Here is a 13,529-nt window from a genome sequence, read left to right as displayed (position 1 = left end):
AGGTGGGGGAAAGAGATGCCATCTCGTATCTCTTCTATAACATGTCAGAAGGCTGGGTGCAAACCACCGGCTTGCGAACAATTCAGAGCCTCAGGTGTTTTCCTGAACCCACCACTGCTTGAACTTTCAGAAGGGCCTTTACTGAAACAATCTCTCTCTCTCTCTCTCTCTTTCTGTGTGTGTGTGACACACGCACATAGACACACAGAAGAAAACAAGCAGCCTCTCCACTCCACTTCTATACTTTCAATATTTGTGGAGCATCCATGAACACCAATACATGCACAATGAATTCCTCGTTCCCACATCAATCTGCTCAACTCGTCTACTGAAATTCCCCACCACTCCTACATCTAGCAGTGCCCTAATAAAACAGTCGCACAACAAACCCTCCGTTCTGTGCAACCACATCCAGGGGGACACGCAACGCCATCATCTCCCTGGCGAGTGCACAACGCACCCACAGAGCGCACCAGTCCTCCGCCACGCCAACCCCCACGGCCATCCTTCGTCTCCCAGGTCCCCACAGACCAATAAAGCCCGGAGATGTGCGCCAGGGCAGAAAGAGCATAAGGAACAGGAGCTGTGCGGGTGAGCATTACATTGCGCTGCACCTGAATGGGAAAAACATGCGAGGAGCAGCTGAACCTCAGAAATGAACAATTTGTTCCTGACTTTCAACCTTTCTTACCAGAAAGGAATCCAAGCCATATCTGTCTGCATCTTTCAACACATGCACAGACACATGCGCGTAGTGTTTTCCTTCCAGTTCAAGCATCCTCTGAGAAACGCACACCAGAGTTGGCCGAGGAATGGCACAAAACCAGGCAGAAGCCCATCAGAGACGGGATTCAGACCAGCTAGGCCAGGTGCACCGAGGGAGGAGGGACTGGAAGGGATGGAGGTCAGCCCATCCTCCCTGCCCGCTCCTGCAAAAAAACGATCAAACACATCCACAGGCGGGGAGCATGTTGTGAGGGGAGACAAGTGAGCACCAATTCGGTTGCTGGGGAGGCCTGGCTGTTACATAATGCCTGGGAGAGAGAGAGAGAGAGATGGAGGGAGAGAAGGGGATGCTACCTACTTTAGCCCAGGTATGGGAGGGGAAAAGGGGAGGAGACCCCCAGAGGAAGGAGGCACAACCCCCCCCCGCAGGAAGCGATGGGCACCTGGAAGGCTTGCGCACCTTCTCTGGGGTCCAGGAACACAAGGGCAACAGGGGGGCTCAGCGGAGAGAAAGGCACTCTTGACACGCCCAGGGGCAGGGTGTGTTAACATGACCAGGAGGGGCTCGACAGCCTGATGGTGTCCCACCTCACAACCCCAGAGGCTTCAGCAGGGGAGCGGAGGCCTGGCCTGAAGCCAGCTTTGCCACCGGCTATAGAAAGCCTCCCCCCCCCCGTCGCTCCCTCATTTCTGCCACACCTGCCCCCTTCATCCCCACTTTCCAAAATGCATGCATGCCCCCCCCAAGAAAAACACACACTTCCAGAGCTCTCCAGCACCCACTGGCATCCCCTCCTCAGGTGGCAGAGATCCCAAGCTGCCCCCCTCCCCGGATTCCTGAAGAAGGCCCACGATCCGGGGTGGAGGAGAGGGAGGCAGGGAGGGGATGCGATGGAAAGCGCGCCCCGGGGGGGGGGGATCTATGCTCCCTGGCACTGGGGGGGGCAAAACTCTGGGGTCGCCCACGACAAAGGAACCGAGAGGGCAATTGAGGGGGGGGGTCTCTCCTCTAGCTCCGGAACCACCCCACTTCCACCAGCCCCCCACCCCCGGCCTCCGTCTCCCCCTTGGCTCCGTCGGGGTTTCCACCCTAAAGCCAGCAGAGGCGGCGGCGACGATGCCCGGGAAGGAGGCGCAACGGCAGCGCAAGGAGACCCCTCGAGGGTCTCGAGGGGGACCAAGAGGGAAGGCAGGTGGAAGCCGAGGGGGGGAGAGAGGGCGGGGGGTCCTCGGTCTCCCGGCCCCCACCCTCCTCCCACGCTGCCCTCTTTGTGCCCACCGCCGGCCACGCTGTCCCTCTTCCGGGAGGCGCACGGGGGAGGCGGCGGCGGCGGCCCCTTTTGCGCACGTGGAGAGGCGGGGGGCGCGCGGAGAGGGAGGGAGGGAGAAAGGAAAAGCCCCCCCTCGTCGTCCTCCTCCCCCCCAGGGCAGGGGCCGAGCGCCTCCCCCCCCTTCCATGCGAAGCCCAGCCGAGCCCCAGCCCAAAGACCCCCGCCTCCCCAGGCAGGCGCCCGCCGGACTTACCGTGCCCGCCGCGGGTGAGGAAGGGCGTGCGGTTGATGGCGATGGGCACCGTCCCGTGCTTATTGTGGAAGTGGTGCACGTGGTGGGTGGTGCTGAGGCTGGACGAGACGCGCGCCGCCCCCGCCGGGCCCGGCCCCGGCCCGGCCGCCCCGAGCAGCAGCCCCAGCAGCAGCGCCAGCAGCCCCGGCCCCGACGCCGACGCCTCGCCACCGGGGGCCCGCCGCGGCCCGGGGGGAGCCATGGCGCCGGCCGTGCGGGGCCCCGCGGAGGGCGCTGCCGCCCCGGCTGGAGGCCCCCCCCTCCCCGCCTCAGATCCCGGGGGCGGCGGAGGAGGAGGCGGACGAGGGGGCGCCCATGCCCCGCCGACGGTCCCCGGAGGGCACGGGAGGGGCCCGAGAGGAGCGGGGGGGGGGGAAGGCGCGCACCCGGCAAACGAACGAGGCAAATCCAGTCGCCCCCCCAAAATGGGGGGGGATTCCCTTCCCCCCCCCCCCGCAAGAAAAAGCGGATCAGGCGTCTCCAGGCAGCTCCGGCGCTCGAAATTCCAGAGGGGAAACCAAGGCCGGGCAACGGGGCTGGGCTGGGCTGGCCCCCTCCCGCCTGCGCTCGCTCACGGCCGCCCCCCCCGGCCCGGCGGCCATCAGGAGCCCCCCGCTCCACCGCCGAGGGGGGGAAAGAGGACCCGCGAAGGAGAAAGCGGCGGCGGCGGCGGCGGCCGAGGAGGAGGCGAGGCCGGAGAAAGAGGCAGCATCCAGGACTGGCGGGGGGGGGGAAGAAGAAGAGGAGGAAGAGGAGGAGGAGGAGGAGGAAGGCGAGAGATGGATGGCCGGGGAGGGGAGGAGGCGAGAAAGGAGAGCGGAGGGAGGGAGGGAAAGCGAGGGTCCTACGGCGCCGGGCCGGGCATCCTTGGCGCGGGAGGGGGGGCAAAAAAGGGCGAAATGGACCGGGAAATCGGGGGGGGGGGAAGAGAGGGAGAGCAGGAATGGATGGAGGGGGGAAAAAAATAGGGACGCTCCGGAGGAGACGGAAAATCAGCAGGGAAGGGGTGGCCTGTAATCCGTGGGGGGGTGGGGGGTGGGCGCCCGATCTCCGTCCCCACCCGAGCCGAGCAGCCGCGATGCGATCCGTCCCCTTTCCCAGCACCGGAGAAGGCGGCGGGCGGGCGGGCGCGCGGGGCGGGGGGGGGGGGGGAAGGAAGCCTCGCTCGGCTCCGCGGCGCGTCTCTGCTGCAGAGCGGAGGGAAGGCTGGGGCGCGGAGGGGGGGGGGGAGAGGGAGAGGGAGGGAGGGAGGGGAGGGTCGGCGGAGGGAGGAGAAAGAGGGAGGGGCGGGAGCCGGCGCCCAATCGCCGGCCGGGGAGCGCCCCCCCCCCCCGCCCCGAACGGGAAACAAATGCGCGCCGCCGCCCCCCCCCCCTCGCTGCCACGGCCTCTCTCCCGGCGCGCACCTTCCGGCACCGAGCCTGCCCCCCCTCCTGGGTTCCCCCTTTAAAAGGAAGGAGGAGGCAGACGAGAACGGGGGGGGGGGTTTGAGATCAGGATCCCTAGTAAGAGCCCCCCCCCCCGCAAGCGAATCTCTCTCTATCTCCATATATATATATATATACACAGTCTAAGTGTTGACTGTAAGACTTCCTCCCGCATCCCAGGGATGCCCAGGTTCAGAGGCGCTCCCCCCCCCCCGCCCCGATGCCTTCTGGACTCGCCCGCATTTACAGACGCGTAGGGGTCTGGCCAAGGAATCGCGCTAAGGGGACCGTGTGCTCGTGGGGATGCAGGTGAGTGTACGCGTGTACGCGCCTGGCGAACAGGGGCTGTTCGGAGAGACGGCGGCGTTTACCTCTCCTCTTCCCGCCTTACGGGGGGGGGGGGTGGCTGCTCCCCCCTCCCCTATAATTGTTTCCAGACATTTCATTTTCAGTCTGGAAACCAAGGGGCATAAAAGATGATGGGTTACAGGGTAATTCAACATGCAGTTGTTGCGCGGGAGGGGGAGGGAGGGAGGGATCAGCTCGCCCCTCTTGAATTGTTTCTGGATGGCTTCCCAGACCTCTTTTTTTTTGTTCCATTTCTATCCTTAGTTTCCTCCCCAGCTCTTCTCCTGCCCATTTGAGCCGCACAACAGTCTTGCGAGGTAGGTCAGGTCGAGGGAGGACGACTGCTCCAAAGGCAAGTGCAGGGAGGATCTGAACCCGGGCCTCCCAACATCTGAGTCAGCCAGTCTAGCGGCTACAGGACACTGCCCCCCCCTCCAAGACAAAACAGTGAAGCGGGAGGCCGTGCCCACGTAACCCCTTAACTCTGCCCTCTGCAGCTCGTGGGGCCGTCCTGACCCCAAAGACAGAAACCAGGCGATGCTAATTTTTGTCATCCTGGCACTCGGCGATCTTCCCCAAACGTGATTCTGGTTCCGATTGCTGCTCTCTGCCCCGCTCAGTTTTGGCCCTCTGCACCGACGGCACTCCTGCAAACGGGAAGCCCAGCCAGGAAGGAAACCAAATGCCCCCTCCGGCAGAAAAGCCCAGCCAAGCTGAACTTGGAGGATCTTGGCATCGCCGCCAGCAGGACTGGGGTGTGTGTGTCAAGAATCAAGGACTTGAGTTCGAAAGAAAGCAGAGAATCCAGGTGTGCCTGGAAGGCGGCAGCTTCACAGACGAGTCTTGACTCTCCGGTACAAGCAGGGGTGTAATATAAGGTCCCCCCCTATGCTCACAGACTGCCGGTGTATGGCTACAGTAGAAAAATCGCTCTGCCTGTGCTCAGAGGTTATCAGCTTGTGATTACAATTGGGGGGGGGAGAGGCATGGTTTGGATAATACCTTTCCCTAGACCACTGTGGTCCTCAACCTTGGTCCTCCAGATGTTCTTGGACTTCAACTCCCAGAAATCCTAGCCAGCAGAGGTGGTGTGAAGGCTTCTGGGAGTTGTAGTCCAAAAACATCTGGAGGCCCAAGGCTGGGGACCACTGCCCTAGACCACTAAAAAGGTACAAAGAGGGCAGGCTTCCAGGTTCCAGCAGAAATATTCACCAAGCAAAAGAGAGTATACCTGTCTGATAGGACAACACCCAGCAAAGAGTTCCGTTTGTGGTATTGCCCACTTTGCACATGTTCAGAGGTTATGGCTCCATCAAGGGTCCTGGAGTCGCCCCCTGAAAAGAGCAATCCTACGGTTCAAGCCCAGGCTGAGATGATAGCTTGCCAGCCAACCTAGCCAGCGCCTACAAGAAGTGGCTCGCTCTGCAGTGACGGCGCCCGACCTTATCGCACTTGCCCACCTTGTGGCCTTCGGTGCTGTGTTCAGGTCGCGGCCCCTACCACGTTGCCTGGGCTAAAACATTTCCCTACCTCCCTGCCAGGATTCCTGCAAAAAATAAAATTAAAAAATAAAAACCAAGACATGCCAACACGTGTCATGACCCAGGATATGGCTGGTCGGCTGTGTTTTTACCCAATGAAGTGTCGGTCATAACCAGTAGGGCCAGAGATTGCATCTGGGGCAAAGGAAGATGCCCCAGGAAGATGCCCCGATTTCCTACTCCTTCGACCCTGAACTGAAATCTTGACCCTCTCAACATACGGACCTCACAGTGGCAAAGGAAAAAAAAACGGAAGCGCTTGGAAAGAGATCGTTTTTAAATGGGACCCAATAACCCGGGTACACGCTAATCTCACTTGACACTTGAATTTTGATCCAAAAGGAGGAGGGGGCGGAAGCCCAGCTCACCTGCTCGTCTATATAGGTGTCCTATAGGTGGACACAAAATAAAAATTCAAGTAAACAAAAAAAGGACAAAAATAGGGTGGTACCTCAAAGACTAACTTTAATATTTTTAAATGTAAAGTCACATTTTTTAAAAAAAAATTATAAAAGTTAAGTCCTTAAGGTGCTACCACGTTTTTTTCTTGTAAACAACTTTTTTTTCAAATTTATTTTGCTTCACACACTTAACACGGCGACTCCCTTTTATAAAACTACAACTACGCAGGTCTGTACCTGATTTGGGAGCTGATGGGGAGAAGTCCTCGCTTTGCTGAACTTCATCTGTCGACACCTGCCGGATCACGCAGGGAAGATGAACACACACACACACAAGCCACTAATCCACCCTTGATCCTACTCCCCTTTGCAATTCTCTGCCCTCCCCCCTTTTTTTAATGGCCAGGATCCTGCTCCTTGGGGGAGGGAGGGAGGCAAATGGCATCCCCAACCCACAAACAAGCCGGGGCAGAGGAATCCGAGAGCCCTACCCTGCAGGACAGCGTTGGTCCATTCAAGATCTCTCTGGGTGCGGCAAACCCAGCAGGAGGGGGTGGGTGTGACATCTGGGAAACGACATGGGTGAGTTGGGGAGGAGCGCTCTGCTGTTTTATATTTCCGAAGGGTCGGCTTGGAGACAAAGTCTGGGGTCTTGAGAGTTAGCTGGGCTTCAAAGCCCTGGCCGGACACGAGGAGATGGCCCCAGCCTTGGCTGGATGGCTGCAGGGCCAAGCCAAACATCTGCAAACAGACCCCGGAGTTGTGACCAAGAGGCTGTTTCCTGACCTGGCACTCTTCAAAAGAAATGACGCCGATGCCACCCGAGAAGACAAGGATTGGTCATTTCCAGAGGGGGGACACGGGAAGCCCAGCCGACAGAGGCAGGCTGCCCACCTGCCGGCCACAGGCACAAAGACACCCCAAGCGCCATGATTTCGCCCCCCTCTGAGCTGGGCAGAAGGGGGATGAGGGCCACAGTTCCCACTGGACGGCCACAGGAGGTTTCCTGGGGGCAGCCCTCCTTCCCTCGGGGGTCATCCATTTCTCCCTAGGATCTCGCTGCCAGAAGGACACAGGGAGGGGATGGTGGGAAGCCAAAGGGGGAGAGGAGAGCACATCCAGATTGGGGGGGGGGGGGGAAAGTGATACAGATCTTGGCGTAAAGCCTCTTCCCCAGCCCTGCCTGTAGAACATGATATTGGTCTCCTCTTGGTCCAGAGGGTCAGACTAGCCAGAGAGCAGACGGCAGAGGAGATTCTGGCTAAACAGAATGTGAAACGTCCTCAGGCCCAGTGGTACAGAAATAAGGAAGTATATGTGCCTATACATATATAGGCATATACATATGTACATATACATATACATACATATATGTATAGGCACATATGTATAGCCGCAAAATTAAAAGACACCTGCTTCTTGGGAGGAAAGTGATGACAAACCTAGACAGCATCTTCAAAAGTGGAGACAAAGGTCCGCATCGTCAAAGCTATGGTTTTTCCTGCAGCAATGTATGGAAGCGAGAGGTGGACCATAAAGAAGGCTGAACAGCCGAAAAATGGATGCTTTTGAATTGTGGCGCTGGAGGAGACTCTTGAGAGTCCCCTGGACTGCAAGGAGATCCAACCTATCCATTTTGAAGGAAATCAACCCTGAGTGCTCCCTGGAAGGACAGATCCTGAAGCTGAGGCTCCAATCCTTTGGCCATCTCATGAGAAAAGAGTCCATGGAAAAAGACCCTGATGTTGGGAAAATGTGAAGGCAAGAGGAGAAGGGGATGACAGAGGATGATTAGATGGTTGGACAGGGTCATCGAAGTGACCAACATGAATTGGACCCAACTGCGGGAGGCAGTGGAAGATAGGAGGGCCTGGCGTGCTCTGGTCCATGGGGTCACAAAGAGTCAGACATGACTAAACGACTAAACAACAACATAGGCACATATCCTGGTACTTCCCAAAGTCAGGGCCCTAGGAGATGCAGGCAGCTACGTAGGTCAAGGCAGATCAACAGACCAACAGGCTCTCATTGGTCTTTTGTAGAGCTAGTGAAAAATCCTACTTCCAGGTTTGTATGAGGATCACAGCTAAATTCCAAGGGAAGACACAGGCCTGAAAGGGGTGGGAAGATGATACGTACTGCTCCTGCTACTCAGAAATCCTGAGCACTCAGACCCTGTGAGTTGCGGCTCCACGGAGTAATTGGTAAGAGTTGTTTGGCGGTGGAACACGCCATCCTGCGAGATGGGGTGGGGGTGCAGAAACTGTGTTTCTGAGCATGCACAAAAACTCTTTAGACGGCTAGCTTCTCAAACCGGGCCTTGGCACCCTTCCAAATCTCCTCCTTGCTGCTTTTTTACCTGCCCTTTGAGAAGGAAGAGCTGAAATTGGGATCCGTGGGTTGTTCCCAGTTTGGAGATGAATCAGGATCCCGGAGAGGCACGGGGGGCCTCTCCCCGAGGTTCTCGCCCACACCCTCAAACGCGCACAACGCATGGCAAAGCCGTGTAACATTTGGAGAACGCTGAAGCCGAGGCTAGAATCGCAACCTGTTTGGAAGCTATAAATACGAGCGGGTGGGAGACGGATGGAATGACAGACCGGGTGGGTGTCTTGTGTGCGAGGCGAAGAAGGAGCTCAGGTGGAAGCCAGCTAAAAAGAGAAAACCGCCGAGCGCCAGAGGCAGGGCAGAGCAGAGGCTGGTAAAAGGCTGAGGCCGGACGCCAGCCTAAGCACCCCCATGACCCCACTGCAGAAAGGCAGAGCTTCCGGGGTCTTGTGGGGCAGGGGGGAAGAGAGAGAGAGACAGATCCTTCTTTCTGGAACACAGACCTTCCTTTCAGACATCAAGACTTCTCTTCCTGCCCCCCCCCCTGCAAGGACGGCATCCTGCATTCCCAATGAATTATGCCCGTCTGGGCACAGGGAGGATGGCTCCTTGAGAGTAATTGCAACCTTAAAGGTGGGCTGACCATTTGGGTGGCTGTTTAGGGTACAACATGGGGCTCTAACACTCCATGCCTGGGGGAGGGGGGAGTTCCCAGAGGGACGATGGCCGGCTGGTACATGCAAAATCATCCCAGTTTGATTGCCAGTTAGAACCAGAGTCGAGGTGACGGGAAAGACCTTTCTCTGACCGAGAAGAGCATCTAGAGAGCAGCTTAATCAGTCCATCACATGCGATGGTAGGAATGTACCGCCCAGCATGTGGACTCCAATTCCCAGAATCCCCCAGCCACGGCGTTGCTGGCTAAGTGTTCTGAGACCTTCAGGCCGTAAAAAGTAACTTTGCCAAGATCTGACGGGGCAGGACGGGATGTGCCAACAACACTGCCTTCTTCGAAAATCAAGTTAAACCAGTCTTCTCCCAGCTTGTCCCTTCTAGGGAGGCTGAGATTACAACTACTATCAGACCCATCCATGCTGGCAGGGGATGGTGGGAACTGGAGTGTACCCTGCCCAGAAATATTGGCTTAAGGAAAGCGGTGCTAAACAGACAGCCATCCTTCACAAACACAATCTTGGGGCTGCTTCCTTTTGTTTACTTCCGTTTATTTCCTATTTGCCTTCCTGTCACCCAACTATCTCCCCAAGGCATGGGAGGGAATCCTACATGACTCCAGAGGAGACATGCAGTGACTTGCTACATTTTAGTTACACTGTTATACCTAGTCACCTTCAAACGTTTTTTTAAAAAAGCCTTTTGGCAGGAATTTTTCAAGTTTAATTGTCATTTTCTCATCAACTCTCAAGTATCAAGACAAGCATTTATTGGTTTCACTTTGGAAGTTTTTTTTTTCAACTACTTCCAAGGTGTAATATCAGAATTGGCCACTAGGGGGAAAGGGAATGTACAGTGGTGCCTCGCTTAACGACGATAATCTGTTCCGGGAAAATTGCCGTTAAGCGAAAACATCATAAAGCCCACCTGTCTAGGCCGTTTTGGCATTGGGAAGATGAATGAAAATGGCCAACGTTTGCTGGAGTTTTGCTGTTATTATGGTCTTTGTGTCACCAACACATTCTTTAATACGAAGCTGCAACACAGAGTTTCCTGGAGACATCCAAGATCAAAGCATTGGCATCAGCTTGATTTGATCCTCACTAGACGTTCTAGCTTATCTAGTATTACGATCACACGCAGTTACCAGAGTGCTGATTGTGACACTGATCATTCCCTGGTGTGTAGCAGAATAAAACTACAAACAAAGAGATTGTATCACACTAAAAAGGAAGGAAAACCACGTATAGATATCAACAAGATTCGCAATCAAAGAAAAGTGGAGGAATTTGCCCAAGCGCTTCAGGAAACCCTTCCAGGCCCGGCTGATGCGAATGCACCTGAACGATGGGAACACTTCAAGAACGCTGTTTATAACACTGCCTTGTCCACATTTGGCAAGAAGACCAAAAAGACGGCTGACTGGTTCGAAGCCCATTCGGAGGAGCTGATTCCAGCCATCGAGGATAAGAGGAGAGCTCTAGCAGCATACAAAGCCTGTCCTAGTGAGTACAACTTGCAGGCTCTTCGAGCTGCTCGTAGCCAAGTCCAACAGACTGCCAGGAGATGTTCCAATGATTATTGGCTTCAGCTCTGCTCTCAGATACAGATAGCAGCAGACACAGGTAACATCAAGGGAATGTATGATGGTATCAAGCAGGCTTTAGGTCCAATACAGAAGAAATCTGCTCCCTTGAAGTCTACTACAGGCGTGATCATCCAGGATCGAGCACAGCAGATGGAACGCTGGGTACAGCACTACTCTGAGCTATATTCTAAAGAGAATGTAGTAACGGAAGAGGCACTAAATAACATTGAGTGCCTGCCTCTCTTGGAAGAGCTGGACAGTGAACCAACCTTAGCAGAAATAAAAGCAGCCTTGGATTCCCTTGCCTCTGGCAAGGCACCTGGAAAGGACAACATCCCCGTTGAAGTTTTGAAGTGTTGTAAAGAGATCATCACCACTGAGCTGTATGAACTCTTTTCTCTTTGCTGGAGAGAAGGTGGAGTACCACAGGACATGAAGGACGCAAACATCGTCACATTGTATAAGAACAAAGGCGACAGGGGCGACTGCAATAACTACCGTGGTATCTCTCTTCTCAGTGTTGTAGGGAAGCTGCTGGCCCGTGTTGTGCTGAAGAGACTTCAGGTGCTTGCAGACAGAGTGTATCCAGAATCACAGTGTGGTTTTCGAGCTAACAGATCCACCACTGACATGGTATTCTCCCTCCGACAGCTGCAGGAGAAATGCAGGGAACAACAACAGCCACTCTTTGTGGCCTTCATAGATCTCACAAAGGCCTTTGACTTGGTTAGCAGGGACGGACTTTTTAAAATACTTCCCAAGATTGGATGTCCACCTCAACTCCTTAATATCATCAGGTCCTTTCATGAGGAAATGAAGGGCACTGTAGTTTTTGATGGCTCAACATCAGATCCCTTTGACATCCGAAGCGGAGTAAAACAAGGCTGTGTCCTTGCGCCAACCCTGTTTGGGATCTTCTTTGCTGTCATGCTGAAGCAGGCCTTTGGAACTGCAACAGAAGGTGTCTATCTCCGGACTAGATCAGATGGAAAGCTTTTTAATCTCACTAGATTGAGAGCGAAGACCAAAGTCCAAATGAAATGTATGCGGGACTTCCTCTTTGCTGATGATGCAGCCATTGTTGCCCACTCTGCTGAAGACCTCCAACAACTCATAAATCATTTTAGCAAGGCCTGCCAAGACTTTGGACTAACTATCAGCCTGAAGAAAACACAAGTCATGTGCCAGGGCGTGGACTCACCTCCCTCTATTACTATCTCCATGCAAGAACTGGAGGTTGTTCATGAATTTGTGTACCTTGGCTCAACAATCTCTGACACTCTCTCCTTAGATGTCGAGCTGGATAAACGCATTGGGAAAGCAGCTACCATGTTCTCTAGACTCACAAAGAGAGTATGGCTTAACAAGAAGTTGACGGCATACACCAAAATCCAGGTCTATAGAGCCTGTGTCCTGAGCACACTCCTATACTGCAGCGAGTCCTGGACCCTTTGTGCACGGCAGGAGAGGAAGCTGAACACCTTCCATGTGCGTTGTCTCCGACGCATTTTTGGTATCACCTGGCAGGACAAAGTTCCAAATAGAGTAGTCCTAGAACGAGCTGGAATTTTCAGCATGTATACAATATTGAAACAGCGCCGTCTACGTTGGCTTGGGCACGTCGTGAGAATGGCTGATGGCCGGATTCCAAAAGATCTCCTGTATGGAGAATTAGTGCAGGGAAGCCGCCCCCGAGGGAGACCACAGCTGCGTTACAAGGACATCTGCAAGCGGGACTTGAAGGCCTTAGGAATGGACCTCAACAGATGGGAAACCTTGACGTCTGAGCGTTCAGCCTGGAGGCAGGCGGTGCATCATGGCCTCTCCCAATTTGAAGAGACACTTGTACAGCAGACCGAGGCAAAGAGGCAGTCCCGAAACAAGCAAAACCAGGGAGCTGGACAGGGGACAGATTGGATTTGTCTCCAGTGTGGAAGGGATTGTCACTCTCGAATTGGCCTTCTCAGCCACACAAGACACTGTTCCAAGACCTCCATACAGAGCACGATACCATAGTCTCTTGAGACTGAAGGATGCCTACCTCTACATAAAGCGAAATAAAAAACCCCACTGAAATGCACTGAAACCTGTTCAATGCGTTCCAGTGGGGTAAAAACTCACAGTCCAGCGAAGATCCTCCATATGGCGGCCATTTTCGCTGCCTGTATAGCGAGAAATCCGTCCCTAAACACAGCAGGGGGCCATTTTAATTACCCAGTGGCCATTTTGAAACTGCCAGTCAGCTGTTAGAAAAACATTATTTTGCAAAGAATCGGTTCCCGAAGCAGGGAACTGATCATCGTAAAGCGAAATTCCCTCATTTAGACCATTGTTTTGCGATCACAATTACAATTGCAAAAAGATAGTTGTTAAGCGGATTCATCATAATGTGGGGCAATCGTAAAGCGAGGCGCCACTGTACTTTCTTGTATTTTTGGCCGGCTGGTAAAGACAACACAATGCATGTTAATAAGGCACAAGACAACAAATTACTTGTATGACTAGAGCTGTTGGCTGCTGAGAAGGAATGACTAACACAACAACTTACTCTTAAAATATATACGGTACATTCGGAGATCTGGAGAGTGCCTTTTCTTCCTTGCCATAGAATGATAACCAGGCCAGGGAAGTAGAAAGAACAGCTTAATTTGTCAAAAATGAAACCTGGGTTCTGTGTTTTTGTTAATTAGTGGTTTAGATGTGTTTCATACTACAAGCCAGTGGCCCATTTCATTGAGAGGCTTCTTTTAAAAGGTAACTAAAAGTAACCATTTCAGTTACCTCTAAGAAATAAGATGATAAAGTGTTACAAGGTTAACTACAATGGTTACTAAGTATCTTGTGAGGCCCAGGTACTGCTATTACTTCTAAAAGCAACATTTCAATTTCTTGTCACATTTTCCTGAGCATATGCAGAGTATGTTTCCTTTAGTAA

The 13,529-nt window shown here is 54.2% G+C and overlaps 1 protein-coding gene and 1 long non-coding RNA gene across 38 annotated transcripts in view; one reads left to right on the top strand and one right to left on the bottom strand.

Moving 5' to 3' along the window:
- Positions 1 to 13,529, bottom strand: part of NRXN2 (neurexin 2) — a 559,504-nt gene that overhangs the window by 208,054 nt on the left and 337,921 nt on the right. For 2 of the 37 annotated variants that reach the window (XM_078382064.1, XM_078382065.1), the window contains exon 1: positions 2,251 to 2,536. The exons of 33 other annotated variants lie outside the window; for them this stretch is intronic. In XM_078382064.1, the coding sequence (XP_078238190.1) occupies positions 2,251 to 2,491 (241 nt within the window). In that variant the 5' untranslated portion in view covers positions 2,492 to 2,536. Of the gene's footprint in view, positions 1 to 2,250; positions 2,537 to 13,529 lie in introns of those variants that run through there. 2 more of the 37 variants (XM_078382062.1, XM_078382063.1) reach the window with 1 other exon arrangement.
- Positions 3,798 to 6,920, top strand: LOC144584877 (uncharacterized). The gene is made up of 2 exons (XR_013539358.1): positions 3,798 to 4,025; positions 4,329 to 6,920. It is a non-coding gene; the product is annotated as an uncharacterized LOC144584877 (long non-coding RNA).

This window comes from Pogona vitticeps, chromosome 15, assembly GCF_051106095.1.
Source record: "Pogona vitticeps strain Pit_001003342236 chromosome 15, PviZW2.1, whole genome shotgun sequence".
NCBI classification, from domain to species: Eukaryota; Metazoa; Chordata; class Lepidosauria; order Squamata; family Agamidae; genus Pogona; species Pogona vitticeps.
Note: the sequence above shows the minus strand (reverse complement) of the source record. Positions and strands in the feature narration are given on the sequence as shown.